The 20809-nt window shown below is 43.1% G+C and overlaps 1 protein-coding gene across 1 annotated transcript; it reads left to right on the top strand.

Annotated features, from left to right (window-relative positions):
- The first annotated feature begins 1322 nt into the window (after positions 1 to 1322).
- On the top strand, positions 1323 to 20262 carry TXNDC5 (thioredoxin domain containing 5 (endoplasmic reticulum)). Its single transcript, XM_010153121.1, has 9 exons — positions 1323 to 1465; positions 4203 to 4323; positions 5600 to 5696; positions 8092 to 8207; positions 10416 to 10502; positions 13405 to 13545; positions 15584 to 15666; positions 19410 to 19539; positions 20140 to 20262. The coding sequence occupies exons 1-9, from the start codon at positions 1377 to 1379 to the stop codon at positions 20260 to 20262; spliced, it is 987 nt and encodes a 328-aa protein (XP_010151423.1). The 5' UTR covers positions 1323 to 1376.
- The last annotated feature ends 547 nt before the right edge of the window (positions 20263 to 20809 follow it).

The following is a 20809-nucleotide window of genomic DNA, read 5'->3' as shown; positions in this document are numbered from 1 at the left end:
ATTCAATGTTTAAAATCCCTGCAACTGCTAGGGAAGGGACAAGGGAATCCAAAATCATCCTCTTAATTCGAGCTCCATGGAGGAGTTGACTGTGGAGGGGCTTCAGTCTGAAGTTAAATATTTAAGGAATATTTAATTTTAGTAATAACACGTTGTATGCCTTTGCCATGACAATTCAGAGTATGATCATACAGGAGGTTGTATTCCCCCAGTGGGAGTACGGTGTGACCCACTGCAACTGACTAACAGGACCTTATTAAGGTCGGAAGATGTTCTTTATTCTAAAGTAAATCTCAAGGTTATTTATTTGCCTTAATGATTTCAGGATACCTGGAAAGATGTGAATCCATGCAGCTTGTCTACAAGTAGACTCAAAACCAGTTGTATAAGTGAGACCATTTTAAAATGGGAGCAACTTTCTCCAAAGTCCTAATGGTGGTGTAATTGTTACTTACAAAGTAGACTGTCTAGGTCATGCCAAGGGCAATAACAGCTTTCATACTGTCAGGTTGAGAATGTTTTCTGCTAATCTAATTATGTATTTTTAGATGCCTTAGAGGCTTGGCAAAAGCAGCCATTGAAGAGAAATGAAAATCCATTCCTTAAATTTTTTCATTGTAGTTCCAGGAGTGGGGTATTGCCGTATTGGCTTGAAAGACTAGGACAACGATGAGAAGAATAATAGCCATTTTCTGCTTCTGGGGAGCTGCTGTTACAGCAACTGCATGAGGCCTGATTTCTGTGTATAGGCAGATGTAATTGGTTGATGGTATGCTGCTGGGCTGAAGCACGGTACGGGAGGATTTTGAGGAACCCTGTTCAGGAATCAGTCCTGATGCGCTTCGTGGCTTGCGAGTCACAATGCACACAAGCACGAGTGGTCTTACAGAGAGGCTAGGCACCGTTACCTTCTGACCTGTTGGTAAAATGTGTGGGATTTTGAAACGTTAGAGAGGAAGGAAAGCTAGACAGCCTCGCAGGATTTTCCTAGAAGGCTGGAAGACCGAGAGTGCTTTTCTTAAGAGCCTCACCAGGTTCAGGGGGTGTTCAGTAGGCTTTGTAATGTAAAAGGATGGTAGCAAGAACTTCTCATCTTTTGACGATTTTTACATGAGCTGCGGTTGCAGTGTCCTACAATACTTAATAGCATTTGTTGTCGCTTACTGTAACAGTGCTTGAGTATGGAAGATTTCTGACTAAACTGGTTTTAAATTTATCAGAATCTCTGACCATTCTGTGTATGACTTATCCATAGATTCATTCCCTTCTAAACGTGAGCAGCTACTGAGCAAATATCTTGTTCCATCTGTTGCAGGTGTGGACACTGTCAGCGTCTCCAGCCAACTTGGAATGATTTGGGAGATAAATACAACAACATGGAAGACCCACAGGTCTATGTTGTTAAAGTGGATTGTACTACAAATACTCCACTGTGCTCTGAATTTGGCGTCCGAGGATACCCTACGTAAGTATAAAAGGATGTCTGCTCCTATTTCTTTCCTTTTGAGTTTTCCGTGATCTTCTGCCAATTTGCTGAAGCTAACTTAGAAGCTATATTTTTCGTTGGGTTTCTTTGTAGCCCTTTGGACCTCATATGTTCATTTTAAGCCTTTTTACCATCTTGCCGAGTACTCTAACTCTTTTTTTAAAGAAACTGTTTTGTGTCTTGGACGATGGCCGTGTTTAAATGAAGTCCAGAATTACCATTTCCTTTTCTCTGAGAGTACCTCTTTCTCAAGCAGCGGTCCCTTATACAGCCATGATACGCATGATAGTGCTGGTCTCTGGTAACAGTACTTTTAAAAATAGCTTGTCACAAATTTGTCAGTACACTGCTCCATTCATAATTAATGTACAGGTGATCTCTGAAATTCCTGGGGGAACTTTGTGCTCATAAAATGATAAATGAATAGCATCACTTAGCAGAGCAGCGGTGATGTTGTACAGACTTTTTCTAGGCAATTTTGCTTCTGCTTATCTAGGAGAAATTCATTTGGGGTTTATTGTTGTCAAATTTATCCAGTTATAAAAGAGATATGCCTTACTACCTCAGCTTTGGTAGGCTGAACGTGATCCGGAGTATCTCTGAGGGGTCAGCCTGGATAGTGCTTCCCAGCCTGGAGAACACTCCCAGTTTAGCTGCCAAAAAGGAGCAAAGGGACTTTTTTTCAGTTGTCGTCTTTAAAGCTTCTTGCAAAAATGGATGGGATGGTTTCAACTGCTTTACTGATTACATCTTAGTGGGGATAAGTGGAGAATGTAATCTCCTTTAGCCCTTCTACAGCCTGTATTTTTCAGTTTCCTTCCCTTTGCTCACTTTGCCTGCTGACCGCAGCAACAGCCTGAACTTGACACGTGCTCCTGGCTGCACCCACTTTGACACAGAAGACTGAAACTGAGTAGAAGTTGAGAGTTATAAATAGTAAAACCCTTGTTGAAGTAGGAATTGCCCTTAAGGGCACTTTGTGGCTTAGTTCCACTAGAAATACCAAGAAACAGTGAATATTACAACTCTTTTTTTAATATCCCCAAAAGTGAGCGTTGGTTGTCTTTGCCTATTTGATTAGATTATATTGTGGTGCTGTTCCTTGTAAAATAGGAAGAGTGGCAGAGATTTTGAATAAGAACAAAATGAGTGGATGTGTAATTGCTTTCCGCCCGCCTCCTTGTTAAGGTCACTGAATATCCAGGAATAGTTAGCGCTTGCTTTCATCTGCTTGAAAAATACAAGTTACAAGGGAGTTGTCTGCTAGTTACAGAAATACAGAGATGAAGGGAAATTCATTACACCAATTCTCTTCCTGTCTGAGTCAGTTTTTAACTAGCCTGTTTTTAAAAACCTCCAGCAAAGGGAAATTTCACAGCTTCCTCAGGCACAGAGGGATTGTCGCAAGTCCAGGATGCGCTTGGACCCTGCACTGCTTTTCCAAACACCGGTCAAAGGAGAGGCTGCATCCCCTTCCCATCCCCTGAGACTGAAAACTGGCCGAGCAGCTCCCTGCCCTCGTTAGTCAGGTGTCTCAGGATTAGTTGGGGCTGCAAAATACTCTCTCAATTGAACTAGGGAAAACTTTGCCTCGTGTAAGGAAAATAAAGGTGCAGCTGGCTCTTTAGGCTGTTAACTTTTTTTTTTCTCATTACTTTTCAAAAGTATCGCCATCAGGTGCGTTTCAGATGTTCTTCTGTTTCATTTTTGTAGTTTCCTTCTTATTAATATGTTGCCTCTTTTTTACCCCCCAAGAATTTTGACCTATTATTATCACAAAGAATACTCACAAATACCTTAAATAGAAAAGGCAGTGGGAGATCTTTTGAATGGATTTGCATTATGTGTTTCTTCAACACTTTCCTATGTTCATTTTTTCCAACTGTGGAACAAGTAGAGAGAGAAAAAACACATCAAGAAAGAAGAAAAAGAAAAAAAAGGCTGTACAAAATGACAGCTTGGCAAGGGGAACTGAGGGCTAGGTGACAGGAGTAATTGAAACTATGATCTGCTTTAAAAAATAAGGCTAGGTCAGAAGTCGATATTGCCCCTTTACCAAATATGTTTTTGATTTTGACTTAAAGATTTAATAGCAGAAGCTTTAGGTAGTTTATGGAAAAGTTTTGATAGCAATTATTAAATGTTACAGTCATGAAGTCTTGAATACCTACAAGCAGTCACTCATTTCCCTGCCCTGTTGACTTGTTTCAGCATGTTTTAATACCACATGAAAAGTCCTACATTCCAAGAGCAGTCAGGGAACAAAATGTGAGAAAGAAATTCCTGGGAAAATAAGCATTGGATACTTTTCCTTTGGTGTTTTCACCCCTCTCCATCACCAAAATGGGTACTTCTTGACAAACTGAAATCGGATTCATAGGCGTAATGAATGATTAACCTTCGAATTGAACACTGCAGTGTTTTATTTCCCCTTGCTTTATTGATCGAAGCAAGGCTATGTTGATTTTGAACATGGTATGTCTTTGCCATTTTAAAAATCTCCTTTAAAAGCTTGCATGGGAATGAAAAAGTCTCCTAAATTCTAGCCATGACCCTTTAAGCTGAGGGAGGTGCCTGATGCTGATGTGAATAGGCAAGAGAGCTGTTGCTGCAGCCTTAGCTGCATTGCTGTGGATTAGCAAAGCGTGTTACTTTCCGAGAATGTTTCCTGCGTGAGAATTTTTGCCTCACTCTTTTTTACATTTTGATCCTTTAGCCTAAAGCTGCTTAAACCAGGACAAGAACCTCTGAAATACCAAGGCCCGAGGGACTTCCAGGCACTGGAAAAATGGATGTTGGAGAAGCTAAATGAGGAGCCATCTGTAAGTGAAAAGGAAGTAAGAAAAGGAAATACTCCCTTCTGCAGACTCACTTATCTGTTACTTGTGTTGGTTAGGTTTCATTTTCCAGGAGGAAATCTGCCCCCAAGAATAAGAGTCAGGTGGCAACAACAAAATGGAACAGCTTCCACACAGTCAGATCAGTCATTAAAACGGTCATCCTGTGACCTGCCCTTTGTTTCCTGTGCTTAAAACTACAGTGCATAATGCAGTTTTTCATGTTTCGCATTTTGACATTTTAAGACAGAATTCTTTGTGACAGTTTAGTTGTCACTTGTAGGCCAGAATGTTTCTAGAGTAAGAAAAGCAATTTAGCTGTAATGCGTTATAAATTGCATTTGTGTTGGGCTTAATTACCTCTGAAAATGTGGATACCATCTTCAGCTCAGTTATTGTCTGATAATGTTGTAACCTAAAGAAAGGGTTTTAAACTAACGGGTTAGGTAAGTTAAGCTGATATCGTCGCTAGGAAAACCCTTGAGTTTAGAGTTAGCACTTGAACAGAGTAGCCAAGCCTGGCCTAAAATTAAATTTATAATTGCTGTTTCTAATCAAGGTAAAGCTTTGGTGATGGCTGAACCGGAATTAGAGCATGATTATATTTAAACAAATGTGGTATTTTTAATAATTAAACATTGAATGCTGAACTATTTTAAGAAATATACTTTGAGGTTCTTAAGTTCTTTCCAGCTCTGACCCTAGTCTAGTATCTAGAAAGTAGTCACCCGCAGCAAAACCATTGGCACTTCAGCAAAATTAACTTGCCTATGGAGAGTTTGCTCTTTTCCTGTTGTTGTTGCCTTCACGGAGCCATTAGGTCCCTCTTTTCTGCCCTGGGGGAGCGCAAAATAGCTTTTCCACTGGCTAATTTTAAAAGTCCACCGAAAGTGGTGCGACAGCAGATGTGGCTGATGTGTGATGCTGCAGAGGAACGGTTATCTAATCAAAGTGTATCGATACGTGGTGATCGGGTGGGTGCCGTAGCGATGGCTGTGCTCTGTGGCTGTGATACAGCACGGTGAAAGTCTGTGTTATTCCAACGGCTGCGATGGCTCTTTTCTATGTGGTAGTCTTTTCCACATTTTCCTTTCAAGCAGTTGTTTATTAGGAAACCTTAGATGTCTAAATCAAGCTCAATAAGGACGTTGCTTTAGGGATTTCAAATTGTAGAGTACAGGGCTTACAGCACTACCACAGAGTGGTGTGATACAGGAATCAAATGTTGTGTATCTACTGTACAAGACAAATAAATGTTAATTTTTCTGATGAATAGGATCTAGAGGCTGATGTGGAACCACCAAAAGCCCCTGAACCTAAGCAGGGAATGTATGAACTCTCAACAGACAATTTCAAGATGCACATAGCAGAAGGTAACTATTATTTTCATAAGCAGGAAATACTGCTGATGTGTCTGTAAGCAGGTGGGAAGCCTGCAACAGGAATGTTCATTTTCAAGATACCTCCTTCCCACGCGTTCCCTTTCCAGTAATACCTAGTGAAAGAGGATGGAACTACAGACCATGTAAAAGTGCAGTAGTTAAATTGGGTACTGCACACCATGAGAAAGTTGAAGAATGGCACTCTGCTCCAAGAACAGTAAAGTTAAGGCCCTGTATCACGTGGAAGCAGCTAGCGGGGCTCGCTCAAGTAAGCTGCCTCTTCCCAAGTTCCTTGCTCAGTCATAGTCTCGCCACTCGGTCTGTTTTTGCAAGTCCCATTTCCTCTTCCCCTAGGTGCTGGCTTGTTCTTACTCCCAGGCTGCTCTTCTAGACAAATACAATCCACCGGCTTCCTCCTGACTGCCCTCATCCCACTCCACTCTGGCCCCTTGCTTGATATTGTTTAGCTTCCTTCCTCCAGAACTTCATGTGGGCAAAACACTTTGCCTCAGTTTGGACATTTAAAAAAAAAAAATTGGTTGGGAACCTTTAAAATTAATGCCAGGAGTGAGTGATACCTAAGATGGGAAATTTCACACTCCACACGGTGGATTTTTTTTTTTTAGAGCATGAACAAGATCTTACAATACAAACTTTGGTCTGCTGTAACAGCAGATGATCTTACCATCTCTGGCTGCTTTCCTAAAAACAAAGGCCAGATTGAGTTAACTGTCTATGCCCATATGATACCACCAGTGAGGTGGATACCACCAGTGAGGTAGATACCACAGCTTCTTAAAGTAACCAGTAACTAATTAGTAATATTTTCAAATGTAAAAGAGCAGTTTGTGCGGCTAAGGTAAAATTTCCCAGCCTGAGTGGCATAGCACACAATTCCATAAGAAGTTTTCATGGATTCTTCTCTAAGCCACCAGGGAAATGCTAAGCATTAAACAATTTAACAGCCTGAGAATAATAGTTGTGTGTGTGTAAATGCTTTAATATTTTTATTTTGTATCCATTGGCATTCAGAGAGGAGAGATTCTCATGGCCGTATCTGATGGTTGAGCCGCTTTATGATCATCTGTAAAGCTGTTGTCCTCTCTTGACTTCAGTTACAACAAGTTCAGTGCTTAAATTTAGCAGGAGGCTTAGCAGTTCCAGCTGGGAGGGGTGACTTTTGTTCTTGAGAAGTGTCCCTTTGCCTTTTTGGTGCTCTAGGCTAAAAAGAATTTTAAGTTATTTTTTTGGTTTTTTCTATCGAGGAGGAGAGTGTATCACACAGTATGTGGTAGAGAATAGCTGATTTTGACTAGATGTTCTTATTAATTCACGAGAAACTTCTGATTGCAGTTTACTTGCCCAAAGAAAAGCATGTCACGTAGTTAGAAAGTTTTCCTGGTGCAGAACACGCAAGTTATGGTACGCTACTATGGTGGTTTACGTTTCCTAGTTGTTTTCTGGTGTCTTTCCTCTGACCTCCTTTTGTGAGCAAGCCCTCGAACTAGAAATGAGTTCTAGTAATATCAGCCCCAAAGCAGTCTTCGAAGGATTAAGAGTAATTCCGTTAAAAAGAGCTTTTCTGTAGTTGCTGGCATTTCCTTCAAATTAATTTGAGGGTTTTTTCCCCTTGTGTTAATTAAGTGAATTTTTATTTTGTATTAACGGAGTCTTGCCTTGATGTGTGCAAAAATGTGCAGCATCTCAAGTTAGTAATAATCTTAACAGAAAGAAATGACATATTCTGGTACTCTGCAATTAAGATTATGCTTTTAGACTAAATATTAGCAGGAGATAGTACAGAGACTCTCTATAATAAGCACTGCAAAAATCTACAAAAGGCAATGACTTCTGAGTAGTTGACATGAAAACACAGAGGACAGGAAAAGGAGAATGGAAATCTGAACAAAACTATTCAGGTACTTCACGTACTTAATGCAGTAGTGTTTCCTAAGAAATACTTTAGCTGAATCTAATACTCTCATTTATGCTGCTACAAAGACATGTCCCTTGGTGGTCCTTTCTGCCCTGTAATAGGGCAAGTGACCCACACGGCAGAGTTAGACATTGCAGCAAACGGTTAGGTTAAAAATACCAGGTTTAATATCTCATTTGTTGGCTTGAGGTTGTGAAGCTGTTTGGATTTTCAGGGAAATTGGCAACACTGTGGAACAGCACACAGTATTGAAAACCTAATTGCTGAAGTATTCTGTCCTGGCCTCTGGTTCACAGTGTTTCCTATCTCAACTCAGGAAATACCACGATAAATTTGCAGTCTGAGATTAGTACCTAGTCTTTCATGGCAGCCAAATCCATTCCAAATGAGTTACATCTCTTCTTTTTTTTTTTTTTGTTATTTTTCTTCTTTTTTTCTTTAACTTAAAAGGTAATCACTTTATCAAATTCTTTGCCCCTTGGTGTGGTCACTGCAAGGCTTTGGCCCCAACCTGGGAACAGCTGGCTCAAGCCTTTGAGCATTCGGAAACCGTCAAGATTGGCAAGGTAGGTGAACTGCGCTCAGCCCGAAAACGGCTTTTGTGTGAATGAGTGTTTCAGCCAAGCGTCCTGCTTTTCGTGCTGTCGTTTGCAAATAACAATGGTTTTGTTTGTCACCTCTTAAATCCTTTTATAGTCACAGTTTCTATTTTAATTTTGAGATGGTTATTTTTTTTCCTCGCACATCCGCAGCTGACAGGACTCCCTCGTTTTAAGGAAGGACTTGTTAGAAACACAGCTGGCCCCCTGTGTTTCAGAGAGAGCTGGGATTAAGGCTGATATTCAGATAAAGGGAATAATATTTTGAGATTGTTTTTTTAATTATGCTTCCCTTTTGTCAGAACTTGATACACTTCAGTATTTACGTTGAATGGGAAAGTGACTTCTGATTTGCTCTTCACAGCATTGGGTTCCTTAGCAAGCTTTAGACCTACAGGGCTCCTTATGATAAATTATTCCTTGCTTGTTGGTTTTTTTTGTTGTGGGTTTTTCTTTTTTTTCCCCCTCTTTACCCCCATAAAACTTTGTAAAGGTTTCAGGGGGTCTTCCACCTTAAAAACTGATACCTTGTCCTGCTTTACTATTTCCTTAGGGTTGATAACCAGGTTCTGTGGTGTATTTACCATGGGAGCTTGTTACTTGTACGTGGAGTGACTTCTGTGCAGAGGTATGGAGCTGGTCTGGCAATCGCAGTTACTGGCTTTATTTTGCTGACCCATACCTAAGTCCAGGTGGCTCGTGATATGGATTCCTCCATGTTTTCCGACAGTGGAAAAATGGCCGGGCTCAACTTCCCTGTCCTTAAGCTTTCAGTGATCCCACTGATCTGAAAGATGCGTGATGGTTGATAGTGTTGTCAGTCCTGCAGAGGGTCAAAAACCCGGCTGTCTCCCCTGCCTCTGCCCTCGTAGCTCTTTTGGCTGTTACTGGGGTGATGAGCTTCACTTCTGGTTTTTAAATGATTTTTTATTTTTAATGCTTTTGAAAATCCACTAATTTGGGTACGGTATAGATGTACTGAGCAATTGAACTTTAGAGAAGACTTACATATAATTTTCAGACCTGGTGGATATAAAACTAGATTCCCTCCGGAATAAAGTATCGGAGGCTGTTGCTTCTCTGATACTGATGGTACCAAATGTTGCATCTGACAATTTTCTTTTTGAGAACCTGGAATGCTTGCTGTCTGATAAAATCATTGCTTAGCTTAATTATCTTGAAGTTAACCACTCTTTGTTACCCAGAGAAAAATAAACAAAAAAATTCCCAAATTGCTGTTTTATTCAGTTGTCTGTCGTGTTCACTGTTACTGGTATTTGCTATTTAATACAGCCACTAAGATTTGTCTGGATGCCTAATCAATTTTGTAGAGCTGTATACGTTATGAAACATGTCTTGGCTAAGATTGCAACTCTGTAAGTAAACAGGAAGCACAACTGTTTCTAAGAAGGTCGAATCACGACCCTGGTGTAATCTGGGGGAATAGTGATTTAACAGCAGTGATACCTACGGGGCAGGGTGCTGTTTAGTCTTTAGAACTGATCTTCCGTGATCTGGAGCAAAGTGTTTCCCACGTAACATTCAAAATCCAAGTGCTGTGTCGAACAAAGGCTCCAGTGCATTAGTTAGCGCTTTTTTTTCCCCTTCTGCTTCAGAAAAGACTATGAACTGGTAACTTTACAGGTTGGTTTAGGACACGTTGGAATTGAATGTTGATGTGAGCGTGGAACTTCCCTTGAAGCAAAGTTAACTTGCTAGCCGTTGACATGTCTTCTTGACTTTTTAAAGAGTAGCCTTTTAAAAACCAGATGAGCCAGTGTATCTTCACTTTAAACCTCACTAACATCAGTGTTTTCTGTCTTACTGTCTGTGCAAATTGTCTGAGAAAACCAAGTACTTGTTTTAATTGGAATATTTAATTATGTCCTCACTGTTCCTTGTAACTGTTACTACTTCCTTCTACCCGTACCTCCCTCCTCAGTCCCTCCTTAAAACAAATTATGATCACACACAGACTCCCAGTTATACAATCAAACCACAGTTTGGAAGGCAGACATCATCGTTCTCAAGACAGTACTTGGTACTGAGTTTTGCCAAGCCATGTATTGCTTGTCCCTGTGTTTTTCTGAAATATTAAATGCAAGGGAGGTCGTGACACTTGTTGTACGTTTATTGTATGCACTGAATGGTTTATAATTTTTTTTCAAAATGCAGGTCGACTGTACCCAGCATTACGAAGTCTGCTCTGAAACCCAAGTTCGTGGCTATCCCACGCTCCTCTGGTTTAGGAATGGTGAAAAGGTGAGTCTGCAAGCTCAGCAGACGCTCAGACCTTTTTTTTTTTTTTTTTCCTGAATAACACTGACTCTGCTTGCGTCCTGGGCAAGAAAAGATGAAATGGGCCTATAGGGAAGTTTGCTTATGAGACAGCACTTGTTGGAGGTTCAGTCTGCTTGCTGGAGGAGGCATCTTCCATCCGTAGATGAAAGTTAGAGCTTTTTGCTCTTTGTACTGTGCAAATAACTGGTATCAAGATGTTCATAAATTCGTAAGTAGTATCTCCAGTTACACTTCTGCATGAGAGAATTATGGATTTACTTTATCTTAATACCTTACCTTACCTATGGAACGCAAAACCATAGATGAACTAAAAATAATAAATAATTACGTAGTTTTCATAGTGTGTATTGGAAAGTTTCTCATCTGCCAGTGGTGCCCATCTGCTGAGTGATGCAAATTTTCCTTCTTATAAATCCAGACACTTAATGTGACACTCTGAGAGTGCTGTGGGCCCAGCTGACATTGAAAGCAATTGGAAGTATTATAATGTTCTGAAGTTACCGGGAAGTAAAATATTTATAAATATACACGTACAGGAACAGCAGCTAATAAACATATAAAAAGTTGTGTTCCTTACCATATGTTTCACACTTTGAAGAAAAATTTATTAAATTGGTATTTAAAACAGTTCTGCCAGCAGAGAGCCCAGGACTCCTCCTTCAGCTCTTACCCACAAAGTTTCAGAGGTTTTTTTGTTCTTTTGCCACACTCACCTCGCGTTCCTTTTCGAACATGTACAGTGCCAGTGGTGTAAGTTTTGCTGCTCAGTCCAGTTGAGTGGCTGTTGCTTCTGGCCGTTTTCTGGCACCCTAAAGAGAAAGTGGCCCTAAGTACATACTTGTGTGAGTTTTGGTATGAACACCCCTATAAGATCAAACACTCCAATGAATTTAAATGAAACAGCACCTGGATTTTTTGAATCCCAGCCTGATTCATACAGGAGATACATGGCCTTGTTACTGCTCAAGCAGCTGTGCCTGGCACGTGTCAGAAGCAGAGCTGGAAGCTGAGAGAGTGCCCAGGTCAGACAAGGTGGCACAGGTAAGGTTAGAGGTGTTTTCAGTTCGTTAAACTTCACTCTCAATATGGTGTGACTGTGACGAACGGGAAGTGTTCGGCTCTTTCTCCAGAATGAATACCTTGCCAGAGCCATAACATCTTGATGTAGAAAAGCTAAGCTGTGGTTTTCCTCAACAAGCCAGATCACTTTGGTTTTTTGGGTCTGTGTAATTATTGAAGTTTGAGTTGCTTGGAGTTATTTGAATCGAGAGTGCGGTGAAAGGAAAAGTCGTATCACTGCTGTTGTGTTTGGGAAAGCTGAATCTCAGTCACTAGCCTGAACAGATCTGTTTCTGTTGACACGGAGCTGACTTTTTTCCAGTGGTGGTGTGGTATTCCCATACTGCCACCAGAATCACATGGTCCTTTGTGAGCCGATACAATGTATTTAGGAAAACACAAACCAAGCCCAACAGCTTTCCAATAATCTGACCCAGAAATTCCTGGAAATTTCTCTGGCTGCTATTAGGCTGTTCAGTAAGGGCAGGAAGGAGGAGGAGAACTGCTTCAGCTGTCCAGAGCACTGTTGTCCACAATGGCGCCATCACCTTTGTCATAACTAGAGTCTGGCGTCACACCACCCCTCTTGGTTAGATGCAGCAGAAACCCTGGGTGGGGAGTGAAGGGGCCCTGGCCCTGCCCTGCTGACAGGGATACAGACAGACAGGGACAGGCTTCTTGCACCACCTGATTCCTTTGTGATTTAGGCCCGGTGTGGGGAAGGTGGCTATGGTCACCGTTAACATTATGAATGACAAAAGATGGAAAGTGTGTAGAAAGAGTTCCAAAGACACCGGAAATAGCTGATGAAGTGTCTTCCAACGTACGGAAAATTGTATGCTCTTGAAGAGTTACTCCTCATCTGAGAGAGGAGGTGCATCTTGTAGTCCATGCTTCATGGGACCAAAGCTCAAGCGTTATCCAAAACGGATGTGTAGTGTCTCCAAGAAAGGATCTCTCCTTTGAACAGAGGTACTAGTTCTAACTTCCACAGAGAGCACTGAGGGCAATCACACGAGAGCTGGGTGGGAGATGGCCAACAGCGGATCTGAGACTAGAAGCTGCTCGGAGATGCTCTGACTGTTTTCCCGAGTTGTGAAAGTACTGGAGATACAGGGAAGCACCTTAGGCTCACTGTGGCTCCCCAAAGACCTGGCTGCTGGAGGGCTTTTCCGTGTGGGTTCAATAACGGGATTTAACTTCCGTGAGAGTGGTGCTGGTGGAGACAGGCAGCTGCTGTCCCTTGACCCCAGGTGAACGTAGGCACTTGGAGAGCACTGCCTTACTGCTCGGGTTTTCCGCCGGCGTGAGACAAGCGTGTGGGCCAGAAGAGTGACTGTGTCGTCAGGCGCCGTGCGAGTCAAGTCTTTCGCCCCTGTCAAAGCGCTGGACAGAGCTCTCGTGGGAACAGAGATCACCACCAAACAGCAATGGGTATCTCATTGTTCCTGGCAGTAGTAGCTTGAGGTTTGGAAAAATAAAATCTTGGAAATGCTGGCTAGAGTGAGAGATGAAGGTCGAAGTGGAAAAGTTTCTAAAATTCGCCTCTGCATTTCTAAAATACCTTTAATTTCAAGGAAATTTTAGATTGTTCCCATTTGGTACAGAAGAATCTATGGCCAATCCTGAAGATGTGGAGTGAATGGAATGCCATGGAGAGGTTTTATGACTAGATAATCATATTTATTATGCATGTGCTTACACTTGGCAATCTTACAATTTGCTGTAAGTATTTATCTGCTAATTATTTATTTACTAGATTAACTGCATATGCACATTTGCACAAACTGTTTGGTAATTGCAGGGTGACCAGTACAAAGGGAAGAGGGACTTCGATTCCTTAAAAGAATATGTGGATTCCCAACTACAGAGCTCTGGGAAAGAGGTACCAGCAGATAAACCCGCTGAAGCCCTGCAGCCACCCGCAGAACCCCCCCGCGTTGAGGTAGGTGCTCCCGCACTCTGCAACGGTGTTAAAGGTGTTCAGCCTGTCCAACCATTTCCAGGTGTACATTATACCAAATATTTCCCTTTTTTTCTTAGCAATTAATGGTTGGAATAAGACCATAAATCCTAGTGCTGCTTTTACTAACCTGATGAATGGAAGTAGGCAAAATATGATAATCTGTCTCCTTTTTTATGGTTGCTGTAAGTTGTTCAGATAGAGTGGCATAAATGTGGTTTATATGCAGCTTCTCACAGGAGAATATTACCTTTTCCCAGTTGGCTTTTACAGCAGCATTACTCATCTTGCATAAAGTGGCTTACCAAACGTTACAGACAACATAGATGTGCAGTTTTCATACCCCTCAGATTGTTATTGTTTTAAATAGCCCTCATATTGGGAAGATCAACAGAGAAAATAATTAGTTGTCTTTCTATTTATATTGAAGTAACACAAACCACATGTGATGTAAATCCAATAAAGACCTTGCATGCACCAGCACACACGCAAAGAGGCAAAGATTGGGGGGGGATTTTTTTTTTTTGCCAAATAATAGTAGACGCAGCGTAGGGCGCGATTTTGCATCGCAGCTTTGGATGCCACCATTTCCCGGTCGCTCATCGTAGAATCACAGAAGGGACCTTAAAGACCATCTAGTTCCAACCCCCCTGCCAGGGGCAGGGACACCTTCCACTAGACCAGGGTGCTCAAAGCCTCGTCCAGCCTGGCCTTGAACACTTCCAGGGATGGGGCATCCACAGCTTCTCTGGGCAACTTGTTCCAGTGCCTCACCACCCTCTCCATGAAGAATTTCTTCCTGATATATAATCTAAACCTCCCCACTTTCAATTTAAACCCATTAGCCCTTGTTCTGTCACTACAGGCCCTTGTAAAAAGTCCCCCTCCCACCTTCCTTGTAGGCCCCTTCAGAGAGGTCCTCTTCAGGCCACTCTTCAGATAAAGTGACCAGCAGATGCTCAGATAGTTGGCTGCATAAGCTGTATTTTCTTGAGAAAGTAAGCTAAATGAGCTGTCTGTTATTAAACTTATTTTTGTGGCTATACGGGTCACATTGCTATTCTGATGGTAACCTACAGGTCTTTAAAACATGTTTTATTGTGTGGATCATGGGGAGGACATTTTTTATGTGGTTTCAGATTTGGTGTCTTAGGTAAATGATGTTTGAAACATCTGTTTTAGGTATCCATTTAGGAAATTCAGAATAGAAGAATTCCTATTTACTGCTCATTCTTTCTTCATTTAATAATTTATAATTTCTTAATAATTAGAAAGTACATTTTCTAACTTAAAAATCATTCTGTAGGGGTAATAACACTTCACCTTAATGGAATAACTTAATTTCATGAACTAACAGTTATTTACAGAAATGTTTATTCAGTACCTTTAGTTCGTAATTTCAACTTTCTTTCTGGCTTCTCTTCGTAAAGCTCTTACTGAGTCTGAAGTAGAAGGGATAACACTGTCAGTTGCGCTCTTGGTTTTGTTTTGCTTTCATTTGCATTTGAAGCTTTTATAGGCCTGAGATTTATTTGTGTATTTTTAATCCCTCCCACTCCTGAGGGTCTCACACAAAAGAATTAAGCTTGTTCTGTGCTTTTGTATGAGACTGTAAGCTGTGCGCTGTTCTCCCATCGCTCAGGTGCCGCTCCTCTTGATGTTACCAGGAGTAAAAATCCTTCCGGTGCCCATGTGAGTGCGGTGAGGTGATGTCCTCCAGACAGGCAAATAAATGTGTGTTGCTAGCAACAGCTTTTCCTGTGTGTGCAATTGGAGATGCTTTGCTTCTCCAGTCATGGATGAGATTGAGTGTGTAATACACATTTTCCTACATTTCTCTAGGGAGGAAAGCAGCTGAGGGGTAAAGTGAGGTGTGCTGCTGCTACTCTGGTTTATAGTATCATCAATACCTTACCTAGTTTGCGTTTCCTTCTCAGGTAGCTAAAGCAGCTCATCTGGCCGATATTGTATATGCAAAAAATTCTGACCTTCTTTTTTTTTCCTCTTTCCTTTTGAACAGGCTGCAGTGCTCTCTCTCTCTGAAAAAGACTTTGATGCAGCCATTGCCAGGGGGATCACCTTTATTAAATTCTACGCTCCGTGGTAAGAAGTTTGCACCTCTTGTTGTTCATGATTATTGCTGGTCTAAGCTGGCAGGGCATTAGTTGCTGTAGGTCTTTGAGAGCAGCCCTGAGGAGAAGGACTTGGGGGTACTGGTGGATGAAAAGCTGGACATGAGCTGGCAGCCCAGAAAGCCAACCGTATCCTGGGCTGTATATGGAGAAGTGTGGCCAGCAGGTCGAGGGAGGGGATTCTTCCCCTCTACTCTGGTCTGGTGAGACCCCATCTGGAGTGCTGCGTCCAGCTCTGGGGCCCTCAACATAATAAGGATATCGACTGGGGGGAGCGAGTCCAGAGGAGGCCACGAAGATGCTCAGAGGGCTGGAGCACCTCTGCTATGGGGACAGGCTGAGAGCGTTGGGCTTGTTCAGCCTGGAGAAGAGAAGGCTCCGAGGAGACCTTATATCACCTTGCAGTACCTGAAGGGGCTACAAGGAAGCTGTGGGGGGACTTTTTACAAGGGGCTGTAGTGACAGGACGAGGGGTAACAGGTTTCAATTGAAAGTGGGGAGGTTTAGATGAGATATCAGGAAGCAGTTCTTCACAGAGAGGGGGGTGAAGCACTGGAAGAGGGTGCCCAGAGAAGCTGTGGATGCCCCATCCCTGGAAGTGTTCCAGGCCAGGCTGGATGAGGCTTTGAGCAACCTGGTCTAGTGGAAGGGGTCCCTTCAGTGGGAGAGTGAAGCTTTCCCTGCATGCTTAGCATGTTCCTATCGTGTGCTTAGGGTAAGGCGAGGGGAGCGTGTCACCAGTGTTGAGAAAGCAGAACATGCTGGCCTTTCGGCCCTCTCCTGTTACAACCATCCTCTCTTGGAAGCCTCAATTGAGCATCTGAGGATTGGTATGGACTGTAGAGCTACAGCTAGTTGGCTGTTACTCTTCAGATAACTGGCAAAATACTAATTTGCTCCAGTGACCGTTTTGAGATGTTCTTAAGAGTATATTCCATGTCATATGTTCTCATAGTGACCCAAGGTGGAAATGCCACCTTTCTCCTCCATTGCCCAGTCCCTTAGCCAACAGAAGGAGGCCTAGCACAGCTGTATTTCACTGTGTGAAAGGTAACACGTCTTCGGTTTCATCACTAGCCATCCCATTAACACAGTGTGTAAAATGTAAAAAGACCTTTTATTAGCGGCAGTAAAAGGTCGCCGTTACAAGACAGCACAAGCAAATGCAGTATTCAACCAGTATTGAAGTGTGCTCAGGAGTATTGAAACGTTGCAGCTTAACTGAGACAGGAGGCATGAGTGTGTTTCTTAGAGTAGGTGAGAAGTACCAGGGGAATCGTAGAATCACGGAATGGTTTGGGTTGGAAGGGACCTTAAAGACCATCTAGTTCTAACCCCCCTGCCATGGGCAGGGACACCTTCCACTAGACCAGGTTGCTCAAAGCCACATCCAGCCTGGCCTTGAACACTTCCAGGGATGGGGCATCCACAGCTGCTCTGGACAACAAGTTTCATTTTACGTGGTCTCAACAATGCCGGCTTTTGCAGTGTTGTCACCCTTTTTACCGCAGCGAGGTTTGCTGCTCAAGAGCCACCTCTGTGCTCTCTTACATCTGAAAGTTCTGACGTGGGCAAGTATGTGCCACCGCCGTGTCAGGAAATACCCTGCCCATAGGTGGGCAGACACCCCGTCACGTTTGCTGCTCGCTCTTCACTCCCTTTATCCCTCCCACTGAGAGGGACCAAGGTTTGCTCTGTGCCTGTGCTGCCACAACGGCACCGGCAAAACTTGCCAGTAAATCCCAGCTGCACAGGGCATCTTCTAGCTGGATGTCTGACCCAGGGCCCGTTGGCATTATGTAGGAGTTCATTATCTGAGAAACAACTTCTGGAAAAGTCTGAGGTGAAGAAATGCTCCCTTTTCATTAGTTTGTCTTAGTGAAAACATCCTTCAACTGCCTCTTCATCTCCAGAGTTTCTAATGGAGCGCTGCTGGCTGTCGCAGATGTGATCAGTGTTGGGTGGCAGGCTGAGAAAAGGTTGGTCAGGATGCAGTCAAGTTCTCAAACCCTGACTGCAGCGCCATCGTTGAGGAAAACACTTCCTATGTTTATGTAGCTGGTATCCTAGTTGTAGCTCTGAATATCAGGCTTGCGCGTACAGTCGTAGCGCGCTCCGTATAAATGACCACCTTCTCTTCCAAGTGGATTAACTTACGGAGTGCTCAGCAAACGCTGTTCTGTTGCTTGCTAGTTCTCCCTTTCCATTAGTTTTGGATAAATATTAGTTAACTTGCACAGTCAACATAAAATCATCCTCTTGTAGTAGTTTTTGTGCATGGTCAGAAATGCTCTTCTACTGTCACTGTGGTTTAAATATACACTGGCTTTGTGTTAAGAAAAATTCTGCAGAGACATCCTTCACTCTCCTGGGAAACACCCGGACCCAGCCTGGAGGCACTTGGGGGGCTGTTTCAGAAGCCCGGCTCAGGCGCAGCTGGGTTAGAAGAGGATGAGCAGCGCAGCTTTGAAGCCTGAAGTGCTTCAGGAATCCTTCTTGAAGGCAGTAAGAAGTTCAAGTAGGAACTTGGCCGAGTTCAAAATCTACACCAAGTTAATACTTTACTCTAGTTTCTGCCATTCTAGAGTATCATTTTCTCTCTCTTGATGCCGGTGTTTTGGTGTGTGTACTGTGGGCTGCATGCCCAGGGTACTGTAGGGACACGAGGGAATAGAATAGCAATTGGCTTTTTGGTGTTACTGATGGTGTAAGTGGAATGATTCCCTAATTAATGCGAATCAGAATAGGGCCTGGGGTTTGGTTTTCCCCATCTGCGGAGTGAGGCTTATTGAGGATCAGAGAATCCCCTTGCCTGAAAGTACAGTGACAGGACAAGGGGCAACGGGGTTAAATTGAAAGTGGGGAGGGTTAGATTGGATATCAGGAAGAAGTTCTTCATGGAGAGAGGGAAAGCCCTGGAACCGGTTGCCCAGAGAAGCTGTGGATGCCCCATCCCTGGAAGTGTTCAAGGCCAGGCTGGATGAGGCTTTGAGCAACCTGCTCTAGTGGAAGGTGTCCCTGCCCATGGCAGGGGGGTTGGAACTAGATGGTCTTTAAGGTCCCTTCCAACCCAAACCGTTCTGTGATTCTGTGATAGAGGTTAAACTTCAAAGCGCCTTCACCGAAAAAGTGAATCAAACTACTGGGGCGTTCCTTAAAGACAGAACCTGTGTTGACAAACGCCTCTATTATCACTAAGTTTCCACCATCGGGAAACGTTGGTCAAGGAGGCTGTTAGGAACGGGAAGAAATTTACTAGGGAAATTAAAATCTCATTTAAACAGTTAAACTCGGGCTGTGTAGCGTTAGCGTAGTTGGCATACGCTACGTGATAATTTAATTTTTCTACAGACATTCTGTGCCTTACAACATGTTTGTTTCTTGACGATCTTTCTTTGGGTCATTTAAGTATTCTCTGTGCTCGTCTTTATTTGGCTTCACATTTCTCTGTAGGGTAAAACATTAAAGCGCTCCCATCCAGCATACCATGCCAGATGAGACTAACGAAGGCCAGAAACGACTTCAGGGCTTAACTTACAGAAAATGCCTCATTTTCTTAGCTCACTTACTGACATAATAGTGCAAGGGAATTGGAGGGCCAAATCATTTGAGAGTGGGAAAGGTAGCTAGTTAAACTTGGAGCTATTGCAGCAAGACAGTAGAGATAAACTGGAAGGTGTATCTGCTAAACAAATCTCTCTCTTTTGTTTCTAGGTGTGGTCACTGTAAGAACTTGGCTCCAACTTGGGAGAACCTTGCCAAAGAGCAATTTCCAGGTTTGACGGATGTCAAAATAGCCGAAGTAGACTGCACTGTGGAACGTAATGTCTGCAGCAGATTTTCTGTAAGTGTGAAAGACCCGAGGTGAACGGGATAGCATTGTGTGCCCAGTGTCGGCGGCTCCGGCGCACAGCTGGGGCAGCTGCTGTGTTGCGGGTGTCTGGGGACAGTGCAGCGGTGTTGTCCGTCAGCCTAAAGGGAGGCAGTTCAGAACAGCACCTGGTGACACTGCTTCTTCCCGGAGGTGTTTGAGACTCGGCCATTCTAATTATGGGATAAAGCAGTCCCTAATTTAAGAAGGCTCCCTCTGTGAAAGCGCCAAAGCAGCCTTGGGGTGGCCGATGCAAAGTTCCATTCCGAGAAAACAGGGGTGTCTCCTGCTGATGGTAGGCAGCCAACCGAAGACAGAGCTGGGGCTGCCATTCCAGCTGCTGATGGAAGAGCCTAGAGGAACGTGTTTTATCCCCATTCACTCACAAATGTTCAGAAACTGCAGGTTGGCGTTGGGAGTTCTGGTGTGATGTTTGGGGTTTTGGTGTTTCAGTTAAAATGCCTTCTTGGTTTAGAGGGGTTTGGCTTTTCAGAGTCAGGTCAGTCCAGGTGAAGGAGACCAGCAAGCTTGGACGTTAGTAACCCGTTTCTTTTTCGTGTGTGTGTCTTGAAGGTCCGTGGTTATCCTACACTTCTGCTTTTCCGAGGTGGAAAGAAAATCAGTGAGCACAATGGAACGAGAGACCTGGAGTCGCTGCATAGCTTTGTCTTGCGTCAGGCAAGGGATGAATTGTAATAAAAGTCTGGATGCTCCGTCCCTGGCTGTCTTTGTACAGTAGCTGAGGGATTTCAATAATTTGCTCATTTTCAAATAGTGTATTAGGGGTGGGGTGGGGGGGAGGGAATTGGGGCATTTTGTTTGTTTGTTTTTAGGAAACTGAATGTACTAAACATTGGTATCTTCCCTCTGTGTGTGTGTTACAGACACGCTGTGTGCGAAGGAAAACTAACAAGTGGTTACTGTGCAAATTGAGAATATTTTCAGCACTGGTGGTGTCACTGCATTTCTGCGTTCCCGCAGTGAAGTGTAAATGGTTTCCTTTGAGACTAAAATACATTAGGAAAACCATCTTAAGGGCACGAGTAGAGTATTTTTATCTTCAGGTCAGATTTGGTTGAAAAGCAATCCTTACAAACTGCCCACCATTACTAGAAAGGTAAAAGCTGCAGCTGTGTTGAGTCACTTCTGCCTCTACAACCGTACTTGATCCCCGCTTGTCTTAATATAGCGGCTGGCTGCGAAACGGAAAGTCAGGGGAGGTTGAGAACACACACACCTTTGG

Source organism: Eurypyga helias, unplaced genomic scaffold, assembly GCF_000690775.1.
Source record: "Eurypyga helias isolate BGI_N326 unplaced genomic scaffold, ASM69077v1 scaffold17140, whole genome shotgun sequence".
NCBI lineage: Eukaryota > Metazoa > Chordata > Aves > Eurypygiformes > Eurypygidae > Eurypyga > Eurypyga helias.
This window is presented reverse-complemented; position numbering and strand designations above follow the sequence as displayed.